The sequence below is a fragment of the Coenobita brevimanus genome, chromosome 103 (genome assembly GCF_032717465.1).
Source record: "Coenobita brevimanus isolate Jiangsu-jjx chromosome 103, ASM3271746v2, whole genome shotgun sequence".
Classification (NCBI taxonomy): Eukaryota; Metazoa; Arthropoda; class Malacostraca; order Decapoda; family Coenobitidae; genus Coenobita; species Coenobita brevimanus.
In genome coordinates, this window is record NC_137056.1 from 4,539,954 (window position 1) to 4,559,523 (window position 19,570).

At 39.3% G+C, this 19,570-nt stretch overlaps 1 protein-coding gene across 1 annotated transcript; it reads left to right on the top strand.

Moving 5' to 3' along the window:
* The first annotated feature begins 3,409 nt into the window (after nucleotides 1–3,409).
* Nucleotides 3,410–17,347, top strand: VhaAC39-1 (V-type proton ATPase subunit VhaAC39-1). Its single transcript, XM_080284954.1, has 7 exons — nucleotides 3,410–3,433; nucleotides 5,026–5,153; nucleotides 6,574–6,751; nucleotides 9,977–10,149; nucleotides 11,146–11,303; nucleotides 11,962–12,138; nucleotides 14,248–17,347. Exons 2-7 carry the CDS (start codon nucleotides 5,033–5,035, stop codon nucleotides 14,485–14,487), a joined length of 1,047 nt encoding a protein of 348 aa, XP_080141080.1. The 5' UTR covers nucleotides 3,410–3,433; nucleotides 5,026–5,032; the 3' UTR covers nucleotides 14,488–17,347.
* Nucleotides 17,348–19,570: the final 2,223 nt, after the last annotated feature.

The following is a 19,570-nucleotide window of genomic DNA, read 5'->3' on the forward strand; positions in this document are numbered from 1 at the left end:
ACAGAATATGATTCATTTAATATATCACATAGGTACAACCACATTTACAGTATTGTGTTCAAGCTTGGCATCCATTCCTTATCAAAGACATCAACTGCCTGGATAGAGTTAGGACTTCAAAAATTGTCCTTGGATTACCGGTACGCAATATATCGCATCAGGAAAGGCTGTGGTTGAAATTGTCATTAACTATGAGAAAAGAGTGTGGAGACTCGACTGAAGCTTTCAAAATTATTCATAGTATGTAACGAAATGCGATGAATTCTGAGAAATATTCAAAACTTGAGGGAGTGCAACTTCAGTTTGTTCAATAGCCATGTCAAGCTTGACATTAACCATTCTTAAGTCAAAGAATAATTGGCTGTTGGAACAGTCTCTCTGCTCATATAATACAGCAGAAAACTGCAGGAGAATTGACAACCCTCGATTACTTTCGGCGAGAAATTGCATATTGGTACCAATTAGACCATGAGGCCTAACTTTCCCACTAACAGGTAATGTTCAATATTTAAGGTGCAAGGATACGATTATGTAAGGTAAAACGCTCTGATGGAAAGGGATGAGTATGGTAATGAGCGGTGAAGTATGGAGCATTTCAAATCTGATGTGCGCAAACGGCACATTGCAAATATTTCAGGAGTGGCTACTGTCATCCCGTCTACTCCTCTGGCTACGCTTCTGTTCTCTGTCAACAGCGCATTAAATGTTGATTAATATCGCAAGGAAGTTGCAGGAACTTCCCCTACCCTAATTGGTGCCCATGACTCCCAGAGGTCACGGCAAACGGTGACAGGATGGCGAAAGTCGGCGTGCTGGAAATTAAGATGCACGATATATTAATATTTTTTAATACATATAAAAACATTGTTAATTTCAAGCCTAGAGTGGTAAAGTGGTCATTCGTTAACAATATTATTGATCTTATGAATCTAAGAGAGCTGTTTGTGGATAATTTAAATCATACCTCCCGCCAAGTGATGTCGACTTGGCCACCCTATAGGGCTTAGTTCTTGGTTATTTCTTTAATTATAATAATTTAGTTTGTGTTACTAACACCCATTAATATCATGAAGAGATTAAACTGCCTTGCGCTCATTTTCATATTTCCTTCTCTGTCAAGTAGCCTATGTGAATAAGACCTCAGTTATTATATGGGCTTTGTACCTATCTATGGCCAGACGCCATAATCCCGTAAGCCAAGGGGTGGCCGTTTGACTCTTAGTTGTTACGGGGAGGTGCATTAATCATGCGTCAATTCACTTGTTGACATGTAAGGAACACGTATGACTTGGTTATATGGTTACCACCCATCATTGTACATGGTTTCCTGGCTTACAGGAATCCATCTGGCTTGTCACTCAGTGAAAAGGAAAGAGTAATAAAAAGTGACAGGAAAGATGGAAGAAACAGGATGAGAAGAGGTATGCTATAATATGGTGGATTATTATCTTTTCATAAGGATATGGTTTACACATGATTACAGATATGGCAAGAAAAATGGGTAAATGGCCCAACAGACTCGTTTTATATATATATATATATATATATATATATATATATATATATATATATATATATATATATATATATAAGCCACATCGACATGTAAGTTAGTCTTTCCATGCCAAATCAACATTTTGCAAAATCTTCCAGGTCACCTCAAAAAAATTTGAAAAAGAATCATGTTAATACATACGCAACAATTATGTAAAAATCCTAAAATTTTTGTTCTCCAACATGTGTAGTTTTGAGATAGAGCCATTCAAAACTTACCCCTTTTTTGGCACGTTTGGAAAAATTTGCCATGCAGATAACTTGGGCATCTGTAACATCATTATTTATTAAGCTACAGAGCTAAGACTTCACTCAAAGGGTATATGCCAACCTAAGATTTTGGTGGATCAGTACCACCCTGGTCCACTCCATCTCAGTTATACCTCTTATAGCGGTAAAGGCTTGAAGCAGTAGAAGGACCTTACCAATTCATATTCCTCCAGTTCGTTTTCTGTACATTTCTGACCATTTTCAGGGTGGTTAATTACCTTTTCCTGCTGACAGTTTTTCCACTATCACCACGTTCCTTATGCCGTACCTACGGTTGTTTGTTGACGGCGTAATGAAAAAATCTTACTCAACGTACCAAAATGTGGATTTTGTTTCCCAGCTTCCCAACTGGATGATAAGTTGGGTAAGGCCAGGTTAGATTTGATTAGGTTAGGTTAGGTTAGATTATTAGCTACAGTTAAGCTAGGTTACGTTAGATTTAGTTAAACACTTAGGCTAGGAGAGTCCCTTCCATCTCTTTCGTCACTACGCTTGACAAATCAAACGAGCTGACAGCGGAACAGCTAAAAACAATGTGGGGAAATAAATTTCCCAAGAAACGCTTATTTACCACCTCAGAAATAATCAGAAAAATATAACAGACTATCAGGAAGAACTGATTTCGTAAGGTGCTTCTACTGCGTCAAATACAGCGTATCTTTTCCCTTATATTTATTTTTACTTATTTTACTTTCAATAATATCTTGCTATAACTCACTGGGATACCCACCTAGAAACACAGGGCACAGTCTAAAACTAGCAAAGCCCCGACACAAAACCCAGAGGAATAATTTCTTTAGTGCGAGTGATAAATAAATGGAATAGTTTCGTTGATTGACCTCCCCTATAGGGAGGACTGGGCCCTTCTTTGGCCCAGATTGAGTTTAAGAATAAGTACGATCAGCATGAGACCGAACTATTGAGAAGAGGCACCCTTTATTAGCTTTAACTCCCTTGCCACTTTTACTATCACTAAGGTCAGCATCACTAAGGTAAGCAAGCATGCTTTTTCTTAATCTTATCACAAACTTATATAAACTAGATCACTGATAAACGGGGTGAGCATTACTTTGAGATTACCTACTTACAATTTCACATTTCGTCTTCATGTACACGTAGGCCTATCCACACTTAAGTTAGTTTTTTGCTTCGTGTTCCTAGCTTCCCACCTAGCTATCGCTCCGAACTGTGCGATTTAGGAAGTAGCAGATGGAATGTGGTAGGAACTGCCCTTTCAATCGCATTGCGTCCATTTCTGAGCAAGTGAAATTTATTCTACAAATTACAGAAGCTACCCTTAATTATTCAATTTTCTGTGGTTTGTAATGAAACATTATTTTTTAAATAATTGTTTCTGTTACAGATAAATTACTTAATATTTATGTATACTTTCCCAGATAACTTATGCCATCAGATTATTTTAACGTTAGATGGATGGATAACGTTTTCACGTTATAACCTAAAAGAACGAATACTAAGCTTGTTTTCAAAGCTGTCTAGTGATTGGCTGGAGTGAGCCAGGCTGACCAATGAGGAGGCAGGACACAGGCTTGTCTGTCATATGACACAGCTGATCGATCCTCGCTCTCACGTCAAAACATTGCAGACGGTGAGTATGGTGTTTGTTTATTTTATTCGTTTTACACTATTAATATTCGGTTCAAACGGCATGTCTTTACATATTTTGAGCATGAATTGAGAATGGCGTATTTGATGAGCGTCGATTTAAGGAGAAGACCGTAATTATGCCTTATTATATGCATCAGGTACTAGGCCAGCGCCCTACTGAAATGCTTAAATTAGGGGTAACCCTGCGAGTTAATAATGATAGACTGCCGTGTATTCTATTGTTTATTTAGTCCTACAGATCTGGGGCAGTTGGATATAGTCATTTGTTGGAGTAAAGTATTACAAATTCTTTTGCCAAACGGGGGCGACCTTTCCGTATTTTCTCATGAAGTCCTTCACAGATTACTTGTTATGCTGTACATATAGATTGCCATAGATACAGGACATTTTTTTTTTTTTCTACCAGTGAAATATGTAAAGACTTATTTATATCACATATTCTGTCACCCCAATGAAGTTACCACCAAGAGCAAAACTTGCTGCCAAACTCCAAACGCATGTCTTGCTTTTGGTGTAATTTAAAATCTGATAGGTTTGGATAATTTTAGGTGATTAAGTTAGGATAGACTAGGATAGGTTTAGTAAGGTAGGACAGACTGAGATTTGGACTGATAGGTATTTGGGGGCTCTGTAAGGTTAGGTTAAGTGGCAATCCTAGGTGGTCAAAATTAAGGGGGATCTGGGGGGCAAAGCCCCCCAGTTAGGGAAAGTTAGGTTAGGATAGGTTGTTAGGCTGAATTGTTAAGTTTCCTTTAGAGTTGAATGTTTGATGCACTGACACGTCCAATCAGTGGGATAGTCAGTACCGTAATCAGCATGTCCAGTTGGTTACAGGCTGGCATGGTTGACCTGACGGTTTCCTTATATACCCAAATGTAGGTAATATTTTGTTTTTTCTAATCACTTTCTGCAGTCACAGTTCAATATTTAGCTATATGTGTTGAATATGTACCAAAATTACTTTCCTTCAGATCATGAGTTTGTAAGAATATTCAGTATTATACAGTAGTTGGAATAGCCTTACCGTTTTGGTGAAGAATTATCAAAGTATTTCCAATGCATTGTCACCAAAAATATTTATTTAAACTTTTTTCCCCACTAAGAATATTACCTCATGAATAGGCCAGGGTTTATAAGTTGAAGGAAATAAAGATTAAAATCATCGTGTAATGGTAAAATTTTACCACAGATTATTGAAAACAATCTGGAAAGTATGGAAGAGCTAGCCATACCTACCACTGGTATGTCTTACAAAATCATATCAACCGTAAGTTACTGCTGAAGAGAAGCCTATATGAGGTGGCACTGTGACCCTGGGTGGGGCAGCTGGGGTATCTAACCAAGGCCAGTCCATATCTCGTCATGGGAAGAACTGTGCTCTTACTTGGCATGGTGCTGTCTACCACAAGGGAATGCCAGTTCTTTGCATATGGTACATGCTGTTTTGCACTGTACATTAGGAATGACTTCAGAAAGCAATTGCTTGCCTGTGGTCATCAAGTCTGCTCAGCCAGACACATTAGGTTTACATCACGTACTGTGTAATAATGTTTACTGTTATGTGTTGTGCAGAGTCAGAATGCTGGACAGTCTGTTCAACATTGATAATGGGTACCTGGAGGGGCTGGTACGAGGGTTTCGTAATGGCATCCTCAAACAGACCGACTACCTCAACCTGGTCCAGTGTGAGACTCTTGATGGTGAGTAGCTCAGGGCCTTGATATTTGTAAGACCTGCATAGCCTATAGTTATTTCTGCTCTTTCTAACAAATGATGAAACAACTATTGCTAGGTGTGCTGTGCCATGGTATTTAAAGTAACACTGATTTTTTTTGTTTAAGGAATGTACAGAATTTGAAATAAAGATTATTTTTAGTGCATGCAGTGATATGCATTTGCATATCCCACATGAAGCATATGAAATGGTGGGGGACAGGGCAACGTGGAGGCGATTTGTTTGTGGCCACCCAGAACGGGATTGAGGCGTCTGGCAATAGATAGATTGAATGTTTTTGTAAATAAGAAAAACTCGGGCAGGTTTGCCGAGACAGGTTATTAATTGACATGTATTTCCAGAGCCAGGTAAAAAATAGAAATTGTCATTGAAGTGTCCTGTAATATTTTTATATAATGTTTTCTCAGAAAGTAAATAATATCTATATGTGATAATTTCACCAAAAATTATTGAGACACTTACCGGTATGCCTGTTTTAAGGATACAGGTGTTTAATGCTTGGTTCTGCTATAGAAAGACCCACATGAAGTCCTTCATCACATGCCTTCAGATATAGCTAATCTCATTTTGTTCTTTCTGTGTGTATGATGAAAAGCATAGTTAACATAATTACAGGGTATGTTGTTATGGTGCCAATAACACATCAGTATCAAACTCGGAGATAGTCGAGTACTTTTTATTTTAATTCCCCCCCCCCCATTCCCCAGCTTTACTCAAAATTTGTCTAAGAGTTCTTCACTGAATCTAAGTTTGAGGTTACGATCACTCGATATATACAGGTTCCTTTCATGCTTTCAAAAACAGAAATCAACCAACGCTGTAGCAGCTGAGGACAAAGGATCACAAACACAATCACACTGTTCTGTATAACATGAGTTTTCTGCTGTGATATTCCTTCCGAGTCAGTAAATTAACATCGGGAGATTCTCATAGTAATAGTACTAAATCACACCTGCAGCCAATGTCCCTACATGTGCTAGAGTCAGGAGTCAGGGCACATCACACTGAATAACCCATGTATGTTTTGAAGAGGGAGAGGGTAGTGTACCACAGCACACTAGGCACACTAATTGCAGAACACTGATAGGCCACAGACAGTGTAGGCTGAAGGATTTAAACAGAATTTTACACAAGTTGGATTCTCTTCATTTCTTTAACATTGAATCCTTTCTGCCTCACACTGCAGTGTTGCTTTGCTTTCTTCTTATGATTAACTATCCTCTGTCTGCCTACCTCCCTCTCTGTAATGTGCTTGCAGCATCTGTTTGTCTGCATGGTGTCACACTTGAATTGTTTATTGGATATTTTCATAGGCTATGCACCTTTAAACTTAGTTGTTAATTAGAGTGGAATATACATCAACATCCCATTTCCCTGTTCCACAGACTTGAAGCTTCACCTCCAGAGTACTGACTATGGAAATTTCTTAGCCAATGAGGCATCACCACTGCAGGTGTCAGTGATTGATGACAAGCTGCGAGACAAACTAGTAGCAGAGTTCCAGCACATGCGCACCCACGCTGTTGAACCCCTCGCTACCTTCCTGGACTACATCACCTATGGGTGTGTCTGCAGAGGCTATACCATATTCTTGTTGATTAGGAGGCTCTTTCTATCATCTTTTTCTTAGCAATATATTTTACATACTACACCTCACTTTCGTCTTGAATGTAAGCTGATTATTTTTTATATTATGTCATTGTTATCTTGTATATAATTTTTTTTTCCATACTTCACCATTATTATATTTTATATTATTTATATCTTATGCGGTAGGTAGGGATGCTCACCATCCACTTTCTCGATGTAGTGCTACTCTCGGATGTCTGCCCTTTCCTCTCCTCCCTACTTTCCCTCCTGCCTCTTCTGTCTTTCTTCACTTCATTCTTTTCTCATCCTTCTGCCTACGGATGTCTTTACACTCCCGCTTTTGTCTTTCCTTCCTTCATTCTTTCCTACTTCTGCCTGTGGGTGATTCTACACTGAGTGACAAACTGAATGGTTTCTTGTACACCAGGAAACCATTTACTACACTGGGTAGTAACCATATAACCAAATTATGGCACCTGGTGGTTTAGTGGGTAATTCCGGTGATCTGTACCTCATACCAATTAATTTGGCCAGGCATGTATGGCAACACTGTTCCCACCGAGATTCTGATTGGCTGGAGGTGTTTGTTCGATTTCGTTGTTGCTTAAACCGATACTCTCTTTATTATCAGATGTGATACTGAGTTTGTCAACAATACAATCGTCAAAAGCAGTAAGAAATCCGTTATATACTTAACAACAATGAAATCTGCCTAGGAAGATAGAAATATGAGTCAACAAATTATTATAACAGTCCAAGTCAAGGTCAGCATTCGAACAATTCCTTTAAATCGCCGACACTCGATAAAATTACAGAAAATTAAGGAAACCTGCTTAATCTAAGCGCTGGTGTAACACATTTAAATTTTAAATCCAGTCCGTACTATGATAATAGAGGAGATGTAATGAAATAGTTTCCTTTAGCCTACTTTGATTTTCGCAATTTTTTCAAACCTCCCTCCCCGCACAACTCGTCTTTTCATCAGAATTTTTAATTATTCAGAGTTGTGGCACGATTTAAGGGTGCGGACTGATCTTAAAATTTAAATGTGTGTTACACCAGCGCTTAGATTAAGCAGGTTTCCTTAATTTTCTGTAATTTTATCGAGTGTCGGCGATTTAAAGGAATTGTTCGAATGCTGACCTTGACTTGGACTGTTAAAATAATTTGTTGACTCATATTTCTATCTTCCTACGCAGATTTCATTGTTGTTAAGTATATAACGGATTTCTTATTGCTTTTGACGATTGTATTGTCGACAAACTCTGTATCACATCTGATAATAAAGAGAGTATTGGTTTAAGCAACAACGAAATCGAACAAACACCTCCAGCCAATCAGAATCTCGGTGGAACAGTGTTGCCATACATGCCTGGCCAAATTAATTGGTATGAGGTATAGTTGGATTGAGCCAGTGAAGGTTTATATCCAAGGGATGGTTGGGGCTATTGCTTACGTAATGCCACTTGGGTGAGTGAGGCTGGTCACTCTTATCTTAAATATCAGGACCAATTTGCCTAGCCCTGGGCTCCTACACTCCTCATGGGGCAACGTGGGGTTAGATGATGGATGGATGATACCGGTATATCTCTCAAATAGGGACATAGATTGTACAGATAAAATGCAATGGAATTTTAACTTTTCATATGCAGAAATAAACTACCTTAGTAAGAAAGAGATGTTAGTTGTCAGTGTTGTTGAATAACATTGGTCTGTCTGCTTGAGCAGACACATCAACTGCGGGCAAACACCTGCCCTTGTAGGGCCATCTCATGCTGTGAAATGATATTCCCTTGTGGCAGACACTGCCCTGCCATAGTGAGGTGCATAGGCTTCAAAAATACAAGTACAGTATACTGATGTTAGAGGCATAGCTTAAAATGACACTGACAGTTAGATTAGTGATTGTACATTTTAATGGGTAGGTGGGGGCTTACCATCCACTCACTCAATGTAGTGCTGCTTTCGAGTGCCAGCTCTTTCCCTCTTCCTTCCATCCTTCCTCTTCTGTCTTTCTTTCCTTCATTCTTTCCTCTTCTTTCTGTCTACGGGTGACTCTACACTGAGTGACAAGCCAAATAGTTTCCTGTTCACCAGGAAACCATTTACTACGTTGGGTGGTAACCACATAACCAGATTATGGCGCCTGGTGGTTTAGTGGGTAATTACGGTGCTCCAAGCAGATTGAGCTGGTACAGGTTTATATCCAAGGGGTGGTTGGGGTTAATTGCTCACGTAATGCTTCTCGGGGATGAGTGAGGTTGGTTGCTGTCATCTTAAATGTCAGGGACCAGTTTGTCTAGCCCTGGGCTCCTATGCTCCTCATGGAGCAACACTGGATTAAATGATGATTGAATGAATGAATGTACTTTTCATTTTATTATGTGATTGTTTGCTGTTTTTTATTCTCTTACTGGGTATTTAACATTGGTTCCTCCACAACTAATATGTGTTCCCAGTATGAGCTATATAGACAACACAGTTCTTACAGCAATAGATATACATAGAGCAGTGTTGTGTGTTTCTAGAGACTTGACAAAAAAAAAAAAAAGACAAAATGACCCATTGATCATGAATTATTTTGAATTTGAGTGAGGTTAGAATTTACTGGCTAATTATTATTTTATTGTAATATATTCCTCTCTGCTGTTACTTTTGGTTATGTACAGACCTCTGCCCCCCCCCCCCTTTTTTTTTCTTTTTTTTTTTCTTTTTTCTCCAGCATAAGTCTGGATGCAACTTTTCAGATATGTATAAAGATAAATTCTGCATACTGGAAAAAGTTCATTCACAGTGATTAACCTACTGGTGCTCTGAAACCTGAGGCCTTAGCTGTGTGATATTTTGATAGAGCATTTGATGATGCATGTATGAGTTGATACAGCATATTATACAATACTGAAAGATTGTGTGTGTGTGTGTGTGTGTGTGTGTGTGTGTGTGTGTGTGTGTGTGTCTGTGTGTGTTGTTTTGTTTATGAATTATGGATTCTGAACATGAATTTTCATGGTACAGATCAAAATGAAAACATACCAGAATTCATTAACCCTTCAGTATGAAGACATTTTAAAATTTAGTCTGGTTACTGCTGATTAGTTTTCTTTCCCAAGATAATCCCTCTTATAATGCAGAGAATAGAAAGTGCATATTATGATACCGTTCAGGATATTACATGATAACTTGAGACCATTCTGGCAGATACATGATTGACAACATTGTACTGCTGATTACGGGTGCTCTCCACCAGCGGCCCATCTCAGAGCTGATGCCCAAGTGTCACCCTCTGGGTACCTTTGAGCAGATTGAGGCCATCAACGTCGCATCCACCAGCTCTGAGCTTTATAATGCCGTGCTGGTCGACACTCCCCTTGGTTAGTGATGTACTGTAAGAGATATACAGTAGTTTTAGTAACTTAATTTTGAGAAACACTTTTTAAATCCTGATACTGGTTATCCTTCAATAGGCAGTTTTGTAAATTGAGATACTTTCTGTTTGTGCACGTACAGTAGGTAAATCCCGATATTTTAGCTGTGGTTCTTTCCAAAAGTGTCCTGTTACAGGATATATGAGATCATGGTGTATTGTAAAGCACATAAGAATTCATGCATTGTGTAATGTATGTAGGAGTATTACTTAGTACCATTCCAACAGCCTGTCATCATTTTTTTTTTTTTTTTTTTTTTTTTTTTTTTAGAATGTTTAAGAATAAAGAATGCAAAAGAATGGTTGGTCCATGCTAAACAGCTCATGTTTAAGGGTGCTATGAAACTACCGTATGTAGTAGTAGTAGTAGAGCAACCCTAGTCTCCGGGGCCAGGCAAACACATCATCCACAGGCAAGTAATCATCCTTGCAGAGCCATCCCTTGCGATGGACAGCGCCTCGCCACAGCGAGGCTCAGGGAAAAGTGTGGAAGTTTGGTTCTTGGATGGACACTGCATTTGCACATCTCCATCCAGTTGACAGGGGCACCATAGGAGGATCCACATCACTGTTATTTGGTTGTATGGTTACCACCCAGCACTGTAAATACTTTCCTGGGTTACAAGAATCGATTAGGCTTGTCACTCAGCGTAGAGTCACTTAGGAAAAAGCGAGTGGATAATGGTCGCCACCGACGACCACTAACGAGACTATCAGAATGAGGTAACGATAACAGTGGTGTGGTAGGAGTCAAAGGGCATTTGTATGACTACAGTAGTCAAAGTTGGTGCTTTCTGCTGCTTTACAAAGCTTATTTAATTATAACCCTGCCCCTTTTTCAAAAAACACGTGTTCCATACTATATAAGTATTTGCAACTGATATAATTGATTGGATATTTATACATTATGGTACTTTTCTGAAGTTGGCATTGTGTTTTGCAGCTGACTTTTTTGGTGAGTGCATCTCTGAACAGGATCTTGATGAAATGAACATCGAAATCATCCGGAACACTCTGTATAAGGCCTACCTGGAGTCCTTCTATCAGTACTGCAAGAACTTGGGGGGCACTACTGCTGATGTTATGTGTGAGATTCTGGCTGTGAGTTGACATATTTTCTTTCACTTGTATTTGGTTGAAGTTGGTTTGATATGTAGCTATGAAATATGATGGAGGATTTCAGATATATCCAAGAAGTGGTACTGAGACAGAAGGAAAGGATTATTAAAACTTGACAGACCTCCTTTGAGACTCTTTTCTTATAGAGAGATACAGCAAGGCACACGATGAACAGCCAAACTTTAGCAAGACAAGTATTATATCCATTACCTCATGTAGGATGGCTTAGTGTAAGATAAAGTGAAGATTATTGTTGAGTACCGGGTATTTGCAGAATGTTGGTTTGGGTTTGATTTACTGTACCTTGGTTGCTTAATGTAGTGTAAAAATAAATCTGACAAGTTCAACCCAAGAATCTCTCCTAATCTTCATAAAGGCACGTGGCATTAGCCAGAATAGAATTGTGTCCTTGGGAGTGGAATGGGTAATAGAAATTGTTTTTAACCATTTCAGTGTGAGGGTACGTCTTGGTAATTGGATTAAAATAATCTCAATTTAGCCAAAATACAGTTATGAAGACATCTTTATTACATTATGAAGGGTTTAGGAGAGATGCTTCAACCCCTTCAGTTTGTGTATTGAAGACAAAAAGAACAACAGAGTTGGTAAGGTGTAAGACTGATCATTGTACTTCTTCCAGTTTGAGGCGGACCGACGTGCGTTCATTATTACATTGAACAGCTTTGGTACAGAGCTGACCAATGAGGACCGCAAAAAACTGTATCCCCAGTGTGGCAAGCTGAACCCCGATGGTCTGGCAGCCCTGGCTCGTGCCGACGATGCAGAGAACGTCAAGCAGGTGGCAGAATTCTATACGGTGAGTATTCCATCCCTCTTTCCTTCCATCCTCTTCTGTCTTTCTTTCCTTCATTCTTTCCTTGTCCTTCTGCCTACAGGTGACTTTACACTCCCTCTTCTGTCTTCCTCTCCTCCATTCTTTCCTTTTCCTTCTGCCTGTGGGTGACTCTACACTGAGTGACAAGCCAAATGGTTTCCTGTACACCAGGAAACCATTTACTACGCTGGGTGGTAACCATATAGCCAAATTTTGGCACCTGGTGGTTTAGTGGGTAATTATTGCGCTCCAGTCGGATTGAGCCGGTGAAGGTTTATATCCAAGGGGTGGTTGGGGTTGATTGCTCATGCAATGCCATTCAGGGATGAGTGAGGCTGGTCACTCTCATCTTAAATGTCAGGACCAACTGCCTAGCCCCGGGCTCCTACCCGCCTCATGGGGCAATGTAGGATTGGATGATGGATGGAGTGTGACTACTATAATTATTGAGTATTGACCATTTAACCAGCACATGGATGTGTGGTGGTCTGTATTTCATCCACCTAAACTTACTTTAGATATTTGCCCTTTTGCAGCTTATTTTACATGACTAAGTGGCAGAATAAGGCAGTATGATAATGTCATCCTATCTAACACTTCTTTGTGACTAGAATAGTGTTGTTGTATAGAGCTCTTGTCACAGCTCATCATTCAAGATAGAGAGATGGCAATTTTAGGCAAAGTTAAAGCATACAGGACATAGTGGGTTAAGGTACTTCAACCTGATGTTGCCCTTCTGGATCTGGGTCCAAGGAATGGCTTGGATTTATTGCTCACCTAATACCACTCAGTGAGCAACTGGTATCCCTCACTTGAAATGTTCAGACTGAGTATCCTAGGCTTATGCCTAGGATACTAACCCTCTTCACATTTTTCATGCCTTGATGTATTGCTTCTCCATCTTCCATTCATCTTTTGAACAGGTCACCTCCATTATTTGGTTCTCTGTTTTCCCATTTATTTTTCACCACTTGTCAACTGTCATTTCCTCTTCCTTCTGTCTATGGGTGACTCCGCACTGAGTGACAAGCCAAATGGTTTCCTGGACACAAAGAAACCATTTACTACATTGGGTGGTAACCATACGAGTATAACCAATTGTGGCACCTGGTGGTTTAGTGGGTAATTAATGTGCTTCAGTCGGATTGAGCTGGTGCAGGTTTATATCCAAAGGGTGGTTGGGGTTTATTGATCACGTAATGCCATTCAGGGATGCGTGAGGCTGGTCACTCTCATCTTAAATGCCAGGACCAACTTGCTTAGCTCAGGGGTTCTACGCTCTTCGTGAGGCGACGTAGGATTGGTTGACGGATGGATGGATGGTCAACTGTCATTACTTTTCCTCTGAGTACTTACTCCTATTCTGTGTGTTACTAAATGTACACTAATTTTCATTATTAGCATTAGCTCCCTCTCTCCCTGTTATTCAGTATTCATTACTCTAATTTGCATTGTCTCTCAGCACACACATGCACACACGCAGCCTCCCTCTTTCTTCATCAGTTTTCATTCACTCAGGTACCATTATTTTTTCCATTGTCATTCTCTGTCTTTCACAGTCTGTCATTCGAATCATCTATCATTCTTCCTGCTAAGAACTCCCATACTGAAGTGTATGATTGAACAGCTCTTTTTTTTTTTTTTTTTTTTTTTTTTTTTTTTTTCTCCATAACATCAAGAAGGAAGCCTCTCTTGCCTACTTGAACTTTCGGTTGTGAGTTTTAGTTTGAACTTTGACATTGTTTTCCTGTAGCAGCACAACATTGTAGGTTTTGTTGCTAGTAACTTAGCCTGTAACCATGTTGCACTTGTTTGGGAACAGCTGCCTTCTAGAATCATTAGTAGCCCACCTCATATTACTTCACCTCACTTCTCTCCTTTCCCATTAGACATCCCTCTCTCCCACCCTGTCACCCTGTTAAATTCCACAGACTAAACACATTCCTTTCTATCATTCAGTTAGAAATACCATGAACTTACATCCCTCTCCAACACCATATAGTAATAGGTGTACAACTCAATTGACACATCCCTCTTCCCACCCTTTTTGGAATACCTCAGTAAAAACATCCATTTCTCCCATGTTATCAGGAATACCGTGCACTGTTCGAAGGGGCTGGCAACAATCCCGGTGAGAAGACCCTGGAGGACAAATTCTTTGAACATGAGGTGAGGCTGAATGTAAATGCCTTCCTGCACCAGTTCCACTTTGGGGTGTTCTATGCATACCTCAAGCTCAAAGAACAGGAATGCCGCAACATTGTGTGGATTGCCGAGTGCATCGCCCAGAAGCACCGTGCCAAGATTGACAACTACATTCCTATTCTGTAAAGCTTGGATGCAGATAGGTTGTGGATGTGATGTCTGGGATGATAGTATGATGAAGGAATTTTACAGTTCCCAGTTTCTCCAAAGTTTGAGGTTGGGGGGGAATTTGGAGTACAAGCAGTCATTGTACGTTGCCATTTTTGCATTTGTCATTAAAGAAAATATGCCATTTATAGTTCTGTTGCTGCCTAGGAAATTCATTTGCCAGTTTCCCCCAATTTACAGTAGCATCCACTTGTAAAATTTTATAACTTGTCCCATTTTTACAGCAAGGATTGCCTGTATGCAAGCAGCTAGACTTCCACTTTATGCTACTCATGATGTTTAAGATTGCTAAAGAGATCTGTACTTTAAAATGAATAAGGGTTGACAATACAAATTGAGCACAAGTTCACACGACTCTAAAGCTAAATGTGAAAACTTATTATGTTAGTTTGATTAAATATGTAAAATATCCCCATCCTCGAAAGAACAAGAAGTTTTAGGATGTAGGTGAAGTTATGTAAATGTCCCATAAGTCATATAATCATGGTTTCATGTAATGTATTCAGTATTTTAGTGTTTATAGTTGCCAAATTTAGTAGGCCCCGATTGTTGTATCTGGTGTTTTATTTTTCTATCTTTCATTTTAGTGGAAAGGGAAAAGAATGTAATTTATGTTGTTAAAGTTCTTTCATGTTGGAGGCTACTGTAATTTTTATTCTCTGGAAAGTGAGTATGATAAATATATCAGGGTCACGTTAGTTGTATCATATCAAATAACTCGGCAAAGCTGTTGCTATAATATTTTATTTCATATGGTTTATAGGCTGGAAATGAAAGGGGTTATTATTTTGTTGAATGTACTAGAATCAGTGACTCCAAAAGCATTTTTTTTTTATGCTGAATATTATAAAAAACAAGAGGTTGAGCCAATACAGATTTGTTAAGCTGCACAAAATTTTTTAGATAATGCATTTTTCTTTGTATTTATATAGAGTTCATTAGGTTTGGTCCAGTTTGGTTGGAAAAAGAAACAGTAAAATATAGTGCCTTCTGTTTGCAAGTTTACTCCTTTGTTGGATTAGATAATTGAGTAGAGAGTATACTGTATGTGTCTTCAAATTCTGTCACAAAAGCATTACCAGGTGGCAGAGTCCTGTGGTGTGAGTGTGTGTCATCATCATCATGCATCGTATCTGACCCATTTTGTCATGTAGCTCACTTATAAGAGAGCCAGGAAATCATTTACAGTACATTTTCATTTTACTCAATGAAAAACTTCTTTCCTGCGTGGTAGCTTTGTTGGAGCTTTTAAAAGTCATGTAGTTATGACTTTTTACTTAAGAATTATAGATCAAATCGGTGGTGCAGTCTTGATGAGAGCAGTGCTTTAACAGTTAACCGTTAGGGTGTGGCATTCTTTTCAGATGAAACGTTCATGATGCAGGAGTGGGAAAGACAGACATTTATTTCTTCAAGATTTTTCATAGAAATACTTAGGATTCAACTACAAATCCACATGCAGTACTAGAAGTATATCAGTCTTTCTGCTTACAAAGGAAGCAAACTGAAGAGTACAGTAGATACCCCCATTCACACTTAATGATGAAGACATTTTTTGGCAATCTTTGGCCAGTTTAGAGCATTTTTCGGTCAACTAGAACCCAGGCAGGTGAAAAATAGTCACCACCAATTATCTTTTGAGACAGATATCTTGTCAGCCATGTGTGGTCATTCATTGTGTGCAAATTGTGCAGTGTAGAAATGTGTAAAAGTAGTACCTGGGAGTGTCTTCTAAAAGTCATGCTGCAGCCTACTGATTAAAGCACATAAGGTACCATGTTAAAGGAAACATGTGTGTGAAATAAAACCACATTGTCATGAAAGTTGTGCTTGAAGGTTCTGTTACTAAAGTTACCTACATAATGTTGTTGGATACCATATTGTTGTGTTAATGTACATTATATTATTTATATATACAGTACAGTACATATAGCAAGGAAGATACTTGTACATGTGTAATATTAACTTACAGTAAAATAATTTCTTAATTCAGTTTTATAAATATAGCAGTACTGTAGTTGTAATATTTAGGTTGGGGTTAATCTTATTTTGAACATTCCATCTGCCTGGTACAGCAGAGACCTGGAAGGAAACTGGAAGAATGGCTGTTTTGATTTGGAATGCATAATACTCACTGTTGCTTTTGCAGTGTCAGTGGTCAGATTTTATAGTTTAGTTGTGTCATACCAGATCACTGTTACTGTATATACAGCACTTGAATATTAGCTGACACCATGTAATCCTGAGAATTCTGTGTGATTCTCAAATATACGTACGATCAAGCCTCTTGCAGGAGGAACCAGGAAAGGAGAGTGCATAGTCTTTGTGTATCTTCGAGTCCTCCTACAAGGAGCATGTCATTGTTACGAGAGGAAAATAATGGTAGGTTATAACTGTTTTCTGCAGAAAGAACAAGGAAAACATAGTGCCTAGTACTCTGTGTAAAAACTTCTGATTTATGGCATGGAATTGATTGTATATATGTTTGAGAATTCCCCCCCCCCCCTAGGATTGCCACAACAGAAGACCTAATGTAATCTGACCAAAGCTTAGCTGCAGTCCTTCATTCCTTCCTTGTATGTCAACCAGCATCTTTTCCTTCAGCTCTGTTTTTCTGCCATAAATGTGGGCTGTTATGAAGTTTCTCGTGAGCTGAGTAGAGTCACTTCCGATTAGTAATACCTCACTGTACTGAATGATTGAAGATGCACGATGAAGCACAAACCTGTGAGTTGCTTGTATCCGAATTCAAGATGATGCCATGTCCAGCCACTTACAGACACCAGTGCTCATATTCTTGTCAGCTAAGGAGACTCTCTTGCATTTCTTCCTTACCATTTTATTTCTGTATGTGGTGCATTAATTTTTTCATAAATCCTAGTTATGCAGTCTTTCAGAACTTAATATAAATAAATAAATAGCATATAGGAGAGAAATTGGTCGTAAAATGTAAAATAAACTAAGGAGGAAGTCTAGGTAGTCTCTTAAGCTGATGAGAACATGGTTCCAGGAGCTCCAGCATACAGTATCAGTGCAGCCATGTTCGTGCAGGATCAGCAGCAGAGGCACAAGCGATCTGGCATCGCAGCAGTTCAGTCTACAGCCAGAGAGTTCGCAGAACTGACTTGTAATGCATTTCGCAATATGTGACTGTATATAGTAACTGTAAAATTGTATGTTCTACATAAAATATATTGTGAGTGTTAGAGGTATTTTTGCATATTAATCAACCTTCACACTGAAGTGGTAGAAGTCAAGACACTACACTGTACTGTACTTTCTCCTTACCTTGGCCTAGATTTTTGCCCTTTTGCAGCTCATTTTACATAGCTCGGGGGAAGAAAAAGTAAAAATCTGTGGTTCTATATCCTTTCCATAACAATACTTAATGATTAACATTGTATTCTAGCAGCTGATCTATTGTTACAGCTCAATATTCAAGATGGAGAGGTGGCAAGTTTAGGTCAAGTTAGAATAAAAGTAGTATTGTATAGCCAATCATTGGCATAGGGTAAAGGCATTGGTTTGGTCTGAACAAACCTCATACCAGTATCTACTTCCTTTTGATTCTGGTAGGATAATTATCCCAGCATTTCACAGAATAATGTTTGCATATCATAAATATGTAAAGACTTATTGATACAATCAAGCTACATTAAAACATATTTCACTGAAACCATTCTACAATTCTTTAGTTTGACACAAAATAATTTGAGGTCATCAGAGATTTGCTATACTTTACAGCAGTTTTATTGCACAAATTTCTTTTAAGCAGAAACCATTATCTGTGACATGGCTAGAACAGTCTTGGAAGGACAAGTAAAAAATAGTATCGAATGATGTAAAGGAGTAGATCTTTGCTTGGGTTATTTCTCAAAAAGTTGTTCAAGTCTCAGAACACAACCCCAGGTGGTATCATGCTAGCTAGGAACTTGACGGATAACTAAGGTATCTCTAGGGATATACAGCTTAGTCAAGGTCAGATGGTATCTCTTCATGGAACAGCAGTAAAGGTGTAAGGATGAAGGATTAAAATTATCACAAACCAGCCTGTTTAGTGGAACACTTAGCTGAACAATTCGTGGGAACAAAACCATATTCATTTGGGGTTAGGAGTCTTTTTAGCATCTTTTCCTTAGAGGTCCAGAGAGATTTTCTTTTTAAACATCGTGTCCCCTTTCGTCAATAAGGGCTAAGGCGTTGCCCTTGGGTAGAGAATTTCGGTTTTGGAGCATGTAGCACTTCATGATTGGATGCCCTTCCTGATGTCTTCCAATGACCCTGCTACAACCAGCTAGATGACAGAAATGCACTACCTCTCCTGGAATGGCAGCTTACCCGAGTGCAGTGTGAACTCACGACTTCGGTCCCGAGTCAGGCACTCTACCACTGAGCCACCATGCCTCCAAAAATCTCGCTGCGATGGCCAGGAATCGAACCCAGGTCAACTGCTTAGGAGGCAGCTATGCTAACCACTATACCACCATTGTGGTATAGATATAGTGTTTGTTATGTCTTATATCAACTAATTACGTGGAGAAAATATCAACATATACAGTATATAAATAAACTGGAAAGAAAGAAGTGTTTGCGAGCCTACTAAGCTGATGAGACTACTTACCCTACCTTGCAATGAATGTACGTTGAGTAATTTGTGAAGGTCTTTTGTAGTGACAGTTTATTGCATTCACAATGAGTCACATGGAGAGACAGGCTGACGAATGAGGATATAAAGGAGCGCTGTGGTGTTGATGTGGATGTGATAGGAAGCGTTATGAGGAACTCACTGAGGTGGTTTGGCCATGTGGAGAGGATGGAGGGTGAAAGACTGACGAAGAGAGTGTATGTGAGTGAGGTGGAGGGGGGAAGAGGGAGGGGGAGGCCGAGGATGAGATGGAGGGATGGGGTGGAGAGGTATATGAGAGAGGGGGGTGTGAGTTGGGAGCAGGGCAGTGAAATGGCGGGGGACAGGGCGACTTGGAAGCGATTTGTTTGTGGCCACTCCAAACGGGACTGAGACGTCTGGCAATAGATAGATAGA